Genomic DNA, 14,727 nt, shown 5'->3' with positions numbered 1-14,727 from the left:
GTATCAGAGAAGGAAGGGGAGAGAAGTGGTGGTCTGGGTGATCATTAACCTGTCAGGATATATGAGTCAGAGAGAATGTTCTTAGCGCCAAGGCTATACTTGGGAGAACCTTGACATTCAAAATGTCAGCTCCCACAAACTGGGGAAAAGGTCTGGCTTGCTTGGCCTGGTATCACAAATACCCTGACTCACTTCACCATTGTATGGTACACACGTTTGGAATTGGAAAATCTTTGTGCAATGTAATTAGCCAATGGTAATTGGTGGCAATAACAGTGAGAGTGGGACGTGTGTGTGTGTGTGTGTGTGTGTGTGTGTGTGTGTGTGTGATGTATTTAGGTCTAGGAACATTTCTACACCTTAAACAAGAATGGAATTGTTACAATTTAATTATTTCTTTCTTCTTTTATGTCCACATTTTTAAGCTTTTAAAATCTGGTCTTTGGAAGAATATTGTCTCAAGAGCTTCACCATTGTGTACTTTAGAGCTGAATCTATTTTCCTCCCCTACAAAACTGTCATTCTGCATTGAGTTAAATTACTCCTGAAACCTCTCTCCTTTCAGAGAAGCTTTCTTGATTTGAGGAGAGATAAGCTGACAGTTTTCCTTTTCTCCTAATTACTTTAGTTCCTGATAAGCTTGAAGTTGAAAATGCACATATGTATAAATATATAGACATTTTATAGAGATATCTATAGTTATGAAGAGATTGATATACATATATAGATATAAACATGCAACATATATATATATATATATATATATATACATGTAGACAGAGATAGGTAGAGATCATAATATAAAGCACTTTGTAAATCTTAAGGAATTATATAAATGTTGACTACTATTAATATTATGGTTATCATCACTAGCTATTCCTGCAATTAAGGAAGATTACTGTGGTAGCTAGGAAGAGGATACACTGGAAAGATAAAATACTTTAGGCAGAGATATCAATTAAGAAGCTTTTCCAACAGTTCAGGCAAACATACAATTTTATGAAAGAGTTAATGAATAATAACCTTGGGATGAATCTTGTCACCATATTTGAAACTTTGAGGTGTACTCATTTTCCTCTTCTGAAAAAACAAAATATTCTCAAGAGACTTTGCTCTTAGAGATGGGGTAGAACCTCACCATTTTCCTCTACCCTATAATGAACATATTGATCTTTATGCTCCCTTGGTTTTATTAGAGACCTGGCCTTTGCTCCTTTGTTCAATGCACCTAATTCTAAATGGTAAAATAAAGTATGCAAACTCCTCTTGGTTATAGCCATGTCTATTTTGCTATTTCATTCCTAAATGTAAATAAAGAGATTCTCTGCTAAATATTTTTTGCTAATGAATTCCTCGTATAGCATATTTACCAAATAAGAGAGAATGTATTCTTAGCTTAGTTTGTTAACAAACAAAAAATAAATATTTCCCAAAAGTCTGAGTCACCTCTGCTCCCATGAAGCATACAATCTGTCTGGTGAGATAAGCAGTTTTAGGGTTGAATCTTTCGGTTTACAATACACACCCAAATCCAGAATGCTTGTCTTGGTACCCTAATTGCTCTGTCACTCTGTCAGTTAAGTTGTCTAGCTTCTTTTCTATTTTACTGATGATATCTCACTTTTCTTCTAAAAAAGTAAAGGAGTTCTTCCCTTTCCTTATAGAAAAAGAAAGAAAGAAAGAAAGACTCTGGAAATCCATCAAGAAGGTGCCCATTTCTCCAGCAATTCACTTTGGTTTCTAAATGTCTGGCAATTCTATTGTAAGAATGTTTTCACTTTGTAGCTATATTGTATTGTTCAAAAGACTGAGATGGAAAATTACCCTGAAAGTAAGAAAAAATAAAGTCTAGTTGGAAAGAAGTAGGAGGAAAAGGAAGAGGAAGAAGAGGACGAGAAGGAAGAAGAGGAGGAGGAGGAAGAGGAGGAGAAGGAGGAGGAGAAGGAAGAGGAGGAGGAAGACAAAAAGCATGAAAAGGATGAGGGGGACAAAGAGAATTCTCATGATGACAACAACAGCAATGGTGATGATGATATGGGTTTTTCCCTCCATGTAGCAGTACATTCTCCAAGTGATAAAGATTGTATTCAAACTGTTGATTAGCACAAAATTTAGCAGGGTATATATAAACACATTTATATATTATATATATGATTATTACATTTCAATAAAATGGTGAGTAAAACATGGTTGTAAGAAAAAGGAGAAGGAATGGGATAAGCAGAAGAACAAGGAAGTAACACTGTGTAAGGAAATCTCATTCATTGGCATTCAAATGTCTGTAAACTCTGTATTGTGTGATCAGATCCTTATTTCAGAAATTTACAATCGGATCTTACAACAATCTCCTAAACTAACCAGATTCTAATTTCAAAGCCAAAGTTAAAGTTATAACTTTTAGCTTAATATCACCTTGATAATCTCAGATTATAAAAATCCAATAGGAATCTGAAAAATGGCTGATACTGAAATCCATCCCAAAGGACAAAATTGTTATGAACCAAATCACTTCTCATGTTCTACTTTTCTTCAGGAAGGAAAAGCATAAGTCTAGAGTCTTTAAAAATATTTTATATAACTTTAAATTAAGCAGCCTCTTATGTACTTCTCAAATTCTGCATCCCCTTGGGACTCACTAGATTACTGAAGGGACAGCATCAACATTATTTAAGCCATGGAGTTGATCTGACATTTTAAAAAAGAAAACTGCCTCATTTCTTCTGCATGCAAGGAGAGCCATGGCAACTGCTCCAAGAAGTGATAAATATTAGGAGTAAATATTGTGAACAGATAGAGAAAGAGAGCCAGAGCCAGAGAGAATGAGAGAGGCAGAGAGGCAGAGATTGAGAAAAAGAATGAGATACAGAGAGAGAGACAAAAAAAGCAGAAACTGAGACAGAGATTTAGGGAGAGAAAGACAGAGATAGACAGAGACAGACAGACAGAGAGGAAAAAACAGATAGACTCTTTAGCAGAAATCTGTTGAGATCTATAAATCATTTCTCAAAATGTTTTTTTTCAATGCATGAAATAAAAAGTAGATTACAAATATATATATATATATATATATATATATATATATATATATATAAAATTAAATGCAGTGATCAAAACACATTCCTGATTTAAAATGCTGATAAGTTGGTCTCATTAAGAAAGACCTAACATTTCCCCATTCCTCTACAAATATGGGGAATCTCTTTAGATTCTCTTCCTGAATCCATGTTCTCTCAGATCTCAGTCTCATCTCCTCGAGTGGCTTCAATGCCATTTCAATGACTTCCCATTTCACATATCTAACCCTAACTTCTTCCAAAATTTCTCCTCTCTTATTGGCTTTCTGTCTCTCCTTTGCTATCTCTACCCTGAGAAGGTAAAATCCTTGATGACCGAATATGCTTTTGTTTCCTCATTTTGGTTTGCTTTTGTTTACTTTTCTTTACACTTAGCGTTGCTCTGAGTACATTATACAAAGCAAGTGGTCATACATGTTGGTGATTGGACTTGACTTTAGAGGTCCAGAAGAATTTTTGAGTTCAATATGTTTCAAATTGGATTCAAGAGAAAAAAATTAGAAGGGTATTTCTATTTAGGCATATATGCTATATTTAGAAAATATATGGCCCATATATTGGATGTAACGTATACTTTAATATATTTAACATGTGCTGGACTACCTGCCATCTGGGGGAAGGGGTGAAGGGAAGGAGGGGAAAAGTTGGAACAGAAGGTTTTGCAAGGATCAACGTTGAAAAATTACCCATGAATATGTTTTGTAAATAAAAAGCTATAATAATAACAATAATAAAGTATGGTCATTATGACCTCAGGCATCTCTGTGGTTTTCCATATTGAGAAACCATATATATTTACCATTTGTGTTGTATTCATCATCATTATAAAAATTCACATTTACATAGCCCTTTATAAGTTTAAGAGGCATTTTGCCATTATTAATCCCTGATAAACTCACAAAAACTATCTGAAGTAAATATGTTACTATCCTCATCTTATAAGGGAAAGAACTGAGGCCCTGAGAATTTAAGTTACCAGAATCCCACAGCTAGTGAATCATTTGAATCAGGAATCGAGATTAGAACTTCATAGGTTTATTCATAATATCTTTCCTAATCACCTTCAAACTACATAGGTCAACTTTATTATCGTCTTCCTTTATATTTATATAATAACTTCAGAAAACCTCCTTCTTTATTTAGTCATGCTATGGAAACTTTCATTTGGTAATTCAGTTCCAGAGAAAGGGGCTTGAATACAGAGTATGTCAGACGCAACTGTATTTGACTATTGAGTCATGCATATCCTTGCCAATTCACGTTAATGGCTCTTGGAGAAATGTAGATTATTATGGTATAAATGGATTGAGAACCGGGAATTAATTCTAATTTTGTTTTTTTAACTTGTACTGTTTGTATGGGTCATGTTTTTCAAGGACTATATTTCTTAGGTGAGGTTGTTAGGTCAGATCTAACCCTAAATGCCTCCCGACTCTATCAAGCTCCAGATCTCAGAATCCAAAGATTCTTTGCTTAAATTGGAAATACTTGATGCAAGAAAAGAATGTAACTAATACAAAAGTGAATTGATTTGGCTTTGCAACAGAAGGCAATTTTTATGGGAAAAAATCCCAAATTGCCACTACAAATATTGCATCTGCAGAAATTTATATCAAAATACAATCTGGGATAGCCAAAAACTAGTTTTTAAAGCTCAAGGAAAATTAGGTTTGTTGGCTAGAAAATCTTTGTGCAAATTAGAAAACAGCAAGGATTTTCAATCAGCGATGATGTATTTCTTTCTTGAAAAGTACAAAGAAAAAATAAAAATTAAGGTTTTCCTAATTAAAAATAAATAAATAGAAAATTTAAAAGAAAAGTGCAAAAGAAAATGAATACTTCTTTAGGGAAAGTGTCATGTTTTCCTTGAAAATGATCAGTTTCTTCAGTAAGAGTGCAAAGATTCTTGCCTGAGAGTCAATAGGGAATTAGCTGAGAACAACATGTTACTGGTGGAGAGGAGACGAGCCAGTTTTTAAAAGTTAGATATTCATCTACAAAACATCTAGAACTTCCAATTTGGTGTAACTTCCCATTTATTCTAACATTTTGTGATAAGTTAGATCATCTGAAAATCTTCCAAGGATTCTGCCATAAGACTGTCCCATCTTTTGTTCTGACAAGGGACAGGAGATAAGGCACCAACTCCAATTGGAAGGGACATGGTCAAAGGATCAGAAATGCTTAAGTTTAGAGCTATAAATAGTTATAGTTCTAGCTTTATTTTATAGATGAAAAAACTGAGGGGTGAACTGCTTTGTCTACAATCAGAGGTATAACAAATAACCGAATTCAGACCTGGGGATTTTGATAGAGTCCCACAGCTAACATTGTGATCTATGAAATGGCTACCATCTCTGGAATGAAGAGTAATTATTTTTTATGAAGAATTAATAACAATAACAACAACATAATGAGAAAAAGGTAGAGTGTTCCCTTACCTTCAATGGGTTTAGGGACAAAGTGTGATGAGGGTTTGGTTTTTTTCACCCTGTTTCCTTTCATAATTTGACCTTCTTTATTGAGTCCCAGAAACCAAGCTCGGCCAGATTCCTGCTGCCGGTAGAGTGTAGAAGAATAAATAACATAGTAGTTTTCAAAGACAGACTCCTTAAATTTGCACTCAGGTGTGAAAACATCCTGTAGGAAAAAGAAAGTGGAGACAAAAATTAGAAAAGGAAGGAATTAACCAGCAGTTACTTCAATTTGACATTGCTGAGAGACTCTCCCTAGAAGGGACAAATTAAAGTTTATTGAGCAAAGTCTCAAAGACATTGAGCCATGTTCGATTTACAAAAAAATATAAAGCACTAAAGCACTCCTAGACTGGAAGCTCTTCTCCTCCAGTTGAAATTGTATATAAACCACATGTACTATTTATTTCCATGTCTGACAAATAAAGTAGACTGAGCCATATTTACACTGCAATTCTCAAACTAGTGACTTATTTACTTATGTAATGAAAAGTATCCTTGTCACAGGGTCCTTGGAACATTACAAATGGCATCACCAATTTGCTTTGCCTTTGGCACAAGAGAATAAAGACAAATATAATGCCTCATCATGTGATTAAATATCTACGGTAACACAAAAGCTGCTAGGTCACTGAAGAATGATCAGAATATTTCAGATTCTGTCTGGTTTTTTTAAACTATAAACAATTTCTTGTATTAATTTTGTCAGGTTCCTTGAATAAGGCAGGCAATTAAATTGAATTTCTATAAGGGAATAATTTCAGTGTGATATATTGTCCTCAAAGTATCCGAAAGCTAGCAGTCATGTCTCCTCAATGCCTTATCTCTTCTAGATTGAAGATTTCCCTTATCCATATCCAATTCCATTATGGAATATATCAAATCCCTTCTCTCTCCTATTTTCCCTCCCTGGGATATTTTCTATTTTATCAATTCCCTAGTTAAAATTGGTGCCCTGAACTGAGTACAAAATTCTAAATATGTTCTGAATAGGGGAGAATCCAACATCACTATTATTTGCCTAGCCTTAGATATCTATTGGCTTCCATTAATGTAGCTTTATAAACTGTTGGAGCTACCATATTACGACAAAAAAACTCCTGCAAAGCCTTACAGGACATGGAGAAATTTTAAAAGTTAATATAAATCAGTTGTTCCAAAATTGCCACTGAAATGGAGATATGTCATGGAAGCAAAATATTCTCTGAGAAAAGAAAATCAGAATTTGACCTTGGCTGCAACTCAATAAAATGTTTCTCATCTTCATGATGAAAACAAAACAAAAACAAAAACAAAATTGACTAAATGGATAACATTTTCTAAAGAAGTCATGCTCTTATAAAGAAGTCATTATAAAGAGATTTTTACCGATATTAAAACAGAGACTATTTCGAAGAGATGAAATAAACCAAATATACTTTAATTCTAAATAAAATGAATTGTTAGTATCAACAGTGATGACAGGTGTTTTGTTTTCAGTGCAGTTCTGTGCTATTTGTGGCTGTTCTAGGGCACCAGCTTTCACCTGTAAGACTCCAAGTTCTAAAGAGCATACCCGTGTTTCATTACTAGTGAGCTTCTGTCCATACTTAGAATTACTGATGAATAACCGAATCACAAATAACCAAAAATTCTTTCTTGCAGCTGGTTCTTTCCCTGCTAATAGCTTTGTTCTCTCTATTTAGAAAAGCTTGGGCATGCATCAGTGAATAGTAAGACATGTGACTAAAGCAAAGTTTCTTTGAAATAAAAAAAATGAAGAAGAACCTAGGTTAAGGTCCTTTTCACTTTTAAAGTCATTAGGCAGTACAAAAGTAAAATGAAAGAAATGAATAAGAATGAGGATTAGACCAGAAATTTCATTTATTTTTTTCATTGTTGTTGACCTCAATCAAACACACTGGAGAACCAGAAAAAGTTGAATAAAATATCTTTACTTCATTTTTCAATAGACATAACTATATTAGATGACCTTTTTTCATGTCTGTTGAAAGGTTAATAATTCTTCAATAATCTTTTTTCGCTTCTCACTGTAACAAAGACAAATTTTCTTTGTTACCAAGAACTTAGACCAAATAAAATGTTGGATTGACGTAAGTTTGGGTGCTATTTTGAGCTCCTGTTTTTCTTACAACTTAATAATTTTGGAAACACGAGGATTCCAATTTAAAATAGTTCATTTTAAAAAATCAAACACCTGGTGGCATTTACTGTTCATTAACGACAAGAGTGGTTCACTCTGATGCTTTTGGATTCTCAGTTTGATTCTATTCACATCTGTTTCTCAAGTCCAAATAACCCTGTATTTGAATTAAGCAAACTCTTTTTTTAAAGCTCTTTATTTACAAAACATATGCATGAGTAATATTTTAACACTGACCCTTGCAAAACCTTGTGTTCCAATTTTTTCCCTCCTTTCCCCCCATGCCCTTCCCTAGATGGCAGGTAATCCAATATGTGTTAAATATATTAACATATATGTCAAATCCAATGTATGTATACATATTTATACAGTTATTTTGTTGCAAAAGAAAACTTGTATCAAGAAGGGAAAAAAAAGTTGAGAAAGAAAACAAAATACAAGCAAACAACAACAACGAGAGTAAAAATGCTTTTTGTGGTCCACACTCAGTTCCCACAATCCTCTTTCTGGGTGTAGATGGCTCCCTTCATCACAAGATTATTCGAATTGGTTTGAATCATTTCATTGTTGGAAAGAGCTATGTCCATCAGAATTGATCATTGTATAATCTTGTTGCTGCCATGTACAATGAGCTCCTGGTTCCATTCATTTCGCTTAGTATCAGTTCATGTAAGTCTCCCCAGGCCTCTCTGAAATCATTCTTAAGTAAAGTTTTAAAGTGAAGCTGATTTCAAGGATCAAAACATCTAGGTAGATTAGTATCTGAAAATAATGTATACGTTTAATGGACTTATACGTTGCTATGCATTAAGAAAGCAAGAAGTTTAGGATGCAAATTTAAACTTAATGATAGAAAAAGAAATAATCTTTTTTTTATCATTAATACTATACTTAAATAAGAATGAGCTTCAGAATGAGCACTGAAATCATGGAGTAAAGAATAAAAACTACTGGTCAGGGTTTCACAGAGAGAATGAATAAGTTGATCCCTGAGCTTCCTTCCAACTCTCATTTACTTCTGCTTCAAGAAGACAACACAGTTACACCTCCCACTCACTGCCAGTTCTACCTCAGCTACATTAGCCATCCATTCTCTCTTTGCATTATGATTATGATCATCTCAATCTTTCTTACCCCTCAGTTAAAAAAAAATCCTGGCAATTGAGAATGAGGAAAGTCAGAATATCCTGAATCACACAGGAGACATAGCTTGAAATACGAAAGGTACTAAAGGGAATAACTGGCCAAAATATGTTTTTGTGATGATGAAATTAAAGTCTAGAGAAATGAAGTGACTTAAAGGTCATCTAATATAGTTATGTCTATTGAAAAATGAAGTAAATATATTTTTACTCAACTTTTTCTGGTTCTCCAGTGTGTTTGGTTGAGGTCAATAACAATGAAATCAGAATATCATCTTCATAGGAACTAAAGTGACATTTTCACTAGTAATAATAAGGCAAATACAAAGAAAAAATCCTGAGGGAAATCACTTCCATTGGAGAGCTTTAGTCTCTACATGTTACATGAGGGAAGAATCCTGATCAGTCAATTATTACACAGGAGGCATAGCTAGAAATATGAAAGGTATTAAAGGGAATAACAGGTCAAAATACATTTTTTCTGATGATGAAATTCAAGTCTAGAGAAATGAAGTGACTTAATCACATAACTAATTTTTGTATAAGCCACAAAGAAAACCTTTCTTTTTGGAAAGGCTATGAAAAAGTCCCTTAATCTTTGATAACTTAAGGAATTTTTAAAATATAATTTATATTTTAATATATATATATAATATATAATATAATATATAATAATAATAAAATATAAAATAAGTATAGTGTGGCACAGATATGAAATGAAATTTTATTATATAAGCTATGGCATATCATTTCATGTATTGCCTAAGCACTGATGCCAAAGAATTATAGAATCTAAAAATGAGAAAGGCACCCTAAAGCACATAGTTAAAGCCATACTCCAAAAGTCTCCTCTTCAACGTCCTAGGCAGGGGTCCTCAAACTTTTAAAATAGGGAGCCAGTTCACTGTCCCTCAGACTGTTGGAGGGCCAGACTATAGTAAAAATAAAAACTTTGTTTTGTGGGCCTTTAAATAAAAAAACTTCATAGCCCTGGGTGAGGGGGATAATCGTCCTCAGCTGCCACATCTGACTCATGGGACTTAGTTTGAGGACCCTGTTAGAGGAACAGTTGTCCAAACTCTACTTGTATTTTGTTGCCCATTCCTTTTTAATATTCATGCATTTTAGTTCTTACTTACATATTCCTTTAGCATAATGCTCAAAAATGTTTCTTTTGGAGCTTTCAGCAAAGATATGAGCTATAATATGTCTCCAAAAGAACCATTCTGCTGTTACATAAAGCATATTCAGGATAACATTAAAATGGATTTCTAAAAGGGAGGCTATTAGAGGGATTTGTAGGAAGAGAAGGAAAGGAAAGGGAGAAGGGGAAAAGTGAAGAAAAGAAAAGAAGTTGTGTTATCCAATTGGTCAGTTTCAGTTGGTTCCCCATTTGTGTAGTTCCTGCCATTACTCACAGAAGTCATTGTTTATCCTCAGAGAGGTGAAGCCATAACATGCAAGTGAATTAGATTTGAGTGAAGGAGAGCTGCAAAAAGTTAACAGTCTCACTTTCTCCTCTGGGCTCATTTGGGACCATTAGCAAAATATATTTTGGGGCAAAAGAGACACAATGGGATGGAGAACCCAAGTTTATCTGGTGTATAATACAAAGATAAGGCAAACCACTAGCATAATATAAGCTTATGCTTGAATTTGCATTAAAGGGCATTCCCATTATCTCTTGTAATCTCCATTCATTTATAGTCACTGTTATCATTATCATCATCATTTCATCATTCTTAGGAGGGAATATATTGTGATGTTTAGTAAACTGACTTCAGAATCAGAAATATCTGAGTTCAAGTCTCATCTGTGACTGGTACTAGCCTGGACAAAAAAGTAAGCTCTTTTTGCTCCAGACAACTGTCTAAAACTCTGTGTTGTCTGAAGAGAGCCAAGCAACACTAGAAAAGTAGGGTTTTTTTTCATTCAAATGTTCCCCATGTCAAGGAAATCCAGGTAGATTTTCTATCATTCTTAATATTTCAAATCATAGCTTCAATAAAGATATTGAATAACGTACTTCAGAGCCCTAAAATTGTTTTTTTCCAAAGACTACTCCCTCATTTCCAGCCACTCAGCTCATAGAGTAGCACATTCTTACTTTTGCTCCTTGAGAAAAAAAATGAATTCATCTTCTTGTTTACAGAGAAAGACTCCCAAGCTACATGAAAACACAAAGTTAAAAGTTTAGCTAATTAACTCAGAGCTAAATAGGTTCTTTTGCTAATTAGACATAACAAACAGAAGCATAGAAGAAAGGACTCTGAGGCTGCCCAAAAGGTGCCTTCTGCCAAAGAACACTTCAGCATCAGAGAATAGTGTATCAAAGACTGACTGCTCATTTGGACTCAAGGTCATCTTAGCACCAAATAGGTGCAAGAAGGAAGGGGAAATGGCATTTAAGAAGGCACCATCTGCCTCTTCTCTTTATTCTGACATGCTACAGAATGGCATTGGAAGGAATAATGGAAGCAAGCTGACAAGATGTACTAGAAATGAATATTAGCCAATGTCAACCAGACCCTTCCTATGGTAACACAAACATTCTTATCCTCCATAACCAATTCACATTGGAAGTTAAAGGCAAACTCAACATACTATGGAAAGTGCCTCATGAGAATCACACAAAGAGAAAAGAATAGCTTAGAAACCAGAAGTCTTATTATTCTTTGCCACGTGTTCTCTAAAACTGATCTCAGTCTCCACAGGTACGAAGAGGAGTATGGGACAATGTCTCCTACCAATGGGGAAGGTAACTGTACACTACCTAAATAAATATTTATTTCTAGATGATAATTAACTCTGCTTGGCTAATTAATATAAACTTAGATCAACAGGGAATGTGAAGGTAAGGGACCCTGAATGATAATATGAAGAAAGTATACTAACTCCCTCGTAGTTACCTCTAAAATGTTGAAAGAAGAAATTAGCAACTTTTTCCAGTCTTAGCATTCTAATGCATATTGGGGAAGTAGCCCCTGATCTTTCAATACAAATTTCAAATTTTTTTTTGCTTATTTTTTTAAATTTTCAGAATATAATTTGGGTAGACATTATTTTTTTATTATAGCTTTTTATTGACAGAACATATACATGGGTAATTTTTCAACATTGCCCCTTGCAATCACTTCTGTTCCAACTTTTCCCTTCCTTCCCTTCACCTCCTCTCCTAGATGTCAGGCAGTCTCATGTATGTTAGACATGTTAAAGCAATACACATACTCTAAGACCATACAAGATCAAAAAATAACTTCACTAATAACTTTCTATTGATCCATATTAGGAGAAGAATAAACAGAGAGGGGAATCTTAGGCAAAAGTTTCTGCCCTTGCTTAGTACGATATCTTAAAAATAATTGAATGGAATGATTTGCCATAGTAATAGAAGTCATCCAAATATTTGTGTGCAAATGAAATTGTACATGATGCAAAAAGCCCTAGAACAAATCAAACAGAAAGAGAAAAAGAGAGAAAGACAAAAAGACAAAAGGACACAGAGAATCAGAGAGAGACAAAGTGAGAGACAGACAGAGAAATACAGAGGCACAGAGGCAGAGAAAGAGAGAAAAACAGACAAAACAGAGGGAGAGAGGGAGGGAGGAAAGGAGAGAAATAGAGAGAGAGTGATACATTCAACTTATAAGGATTGGTAAGGAATTAATAAATAGGAGATTCCTCATAAAAAGGAGAATTTGAGGAAATTAAGGATTTTTCATTGAGGAGGTGACACAATAGTACATTTCAAGCATGAAGAAAGGAAATGATATGCTGTACGTGAATAAAGAAGAAAAAACATCTAAAAGTAAGTGGTATAAATCTCTTTAGACTTAACATAAGAGGGGAAAATAAAATTAATGAACTATAACGTACTGCCCAGATTCTGAAACGCAGGTGGGTAGAGAGTTCAGTAGTACATCTGCTTTGGATAAGCACTGCAAATGTGCATTATGATGGAAGGAAATGGAAAGGATTTCTTCTGGAAATTTATACAGATGGACACCAAGCACATACACATGCACACACTTAATATATTTTATAGCCATCCTTTTCCCAGTGATTTTTTTGGTGACATAACAATCGCTAGTGAAAAAAAAATGCACATGTGCCATGGGCTATTGAAAATCTCCATAGCAGACATGATATATTCCCAATTAATAAAGGAGCATAGAGAATGATGTCAGAAATGCATTCTAATGTCTCAGTATTCCCAATGATTCTGGCGAGCATCGATAAATGACAATAGGGATCTGATTCATTTAGTGATCATAGGAATAACAAATGAGAAAATATAATGTAAAAATTTCACAGATCTTAAAATTCCCTATAAATGGTAGCTACAACAACAATAATAGTTATTAGAACTTACTATGTGCCAGGTAATGTGTTGTATGCTTCATAATTCTCCCCATTTTACAGAGGAGGAAACTGAGGATGTATCCTAAAAAAGGCACATAGATGATTGAAACCTGGGTGCTGTTGAATTTGCCCAAGAAATATTTGTCTTTATTCTTTGGCCCTCTCCCAAACTTGGTCTATTTTTTTCCATTACAGACCTATTTTCACTGATATATGAATAAACTGTAATTGTCTATTAGACAAGGTTTGAAAAAAAGCTATTTTAGTGATAGCCATTGGACATTATCATTTCTTGCTAGAACCAAAAATAAAATATCTCATATGTATTGAAAGCACTAGTTATAACAGAGAGGATGAGCAAATGCATAAATTTTCCATTTAACAATGGAAAAACATTGGAAATTTATTTTTATTGAGATGGTCTGCATTTAGACTGTTTTCTTGATTAAAACTGTGATCATGTCCTAGCCTATTATCCCTTTGAAACGAGGTTTGCTGCTATAACCTTCATGATAAAGGGATTACTTTGTCTTCAAAAATTATGTCTCTCTGGACTGATTTCATTAATAATGAATAAATATCATCCTTTCACAGGCATCTTTCTCTTTCTTACTCTCTCTTTCTAACTCTCTCTACCCTTCCCTCCCTCTTTCCCTTGTCTTTCTCTGTCTCTATATCTCTGCATGCATCTCCCTTTATCTCTGTTTCTGTGTCATTTTGTTTCTGTCTCTGTCTCTATCTCTCTTTGGCTCTCTATCCATGTCTCTCTGTCTCTGTCTCTGTTTTTCTCTGTGTGTCTCTCCTTCTCCTTCCCACCATCTCTCCCTTTCTTCCTCCCACAATTATCATAGGCATGGTTTCATTTTTATTGGGGTATAAGGGTATGGTAATCCCCTTTAATCATCAGGGTTATACCCTGATAAAAGGAATCAAAAGGCTAAGCACTTTATCATCTTAGGTTGTAGTATTCTATTTTTTGTACTTTATTAGCAACATAAATTCATGAATGAGAGTATGAAAACTCTTGCTGATTTCACTTCAACTGTGGAATCCCCTGTAATGGGATAACCTTTATCATTTTAACCTCTGGATTGTTGTTGTTGTACATTCAATTCATTTCTGTTTAAATCTTCATATCATACACCTTTTGGATATATAACTGAAAATGTTGTGGGGTAGAGGGTTCACTGTTGAACTTTGGTGCACACATGCACAAGATATAACTATTACAGTGGCATTGAATCATATCACAATATAGTTGTCTTATTTTGACAATTGGGAAAATGCCACAGGCAAATGGCATCCAACAAGCTAACCCTGATTATGAGGTCTTTTCTATTCCTTCCTTCCTTCCTTCCTTCCTTCCTTCCTTCCTTCCTTCCTTCCTTCCTTCCTTCCTTCCTTCCTTCCTTCCTTCCTTCCTCTCTCTTTTCCTTTCTCTCTCTCTTTCTCCCCTCTCTCTATCTCTCTCTCTTTTATAGAAAAGGCAGGTAGGAAGACAACAAGAAATGAAAAAATGTAACCAGTATTTC

General features: G+C 34.4%; 1 protein-coding gene across 3 annotated transcripts in view; it reads right to left on the bottom strand.

Moving 5' to 3' along the window:
- FGF12 (fibroblast growth factor 12) overlaps positions 1–14,727 on the bottom strand; it is a 512,340-nt gene that overhangs the window by 14,736 nt on the left and 482,877 nt on the right. For all 3 annotated transcript variants that reach the window (XM_031957416.1, XM_031957415.1, XM_031957414.1), the window contains exon 4: positions 5,516–5,714. In XM_031957416.1, coding sequence (XP_031813276.1) covers positions 5,516–5,714 — 199 coding nt within the window. The remainder of the gene's footprint in view (positions 1–5,515; positions 5,715–14,727) is intronic.

The sequence above is a fragment of the Sarcophilus harrisii genome, chromosome 3 (assembly GCF_902635505.1).
Source record: "Sarcophilus harrisii chromosome 3, mSarHar1.11, whole genome shotgun sequence".
NCBI lineage: Eukaryota > Metazoa > Chordata > Mammalia > Dasyuromorphia > Dasyuridae > Sarcophilus > Sarcophilus harrisii.
This window is presented reverse-complemented; position numbering and strand designations above follow the sequence as displayed.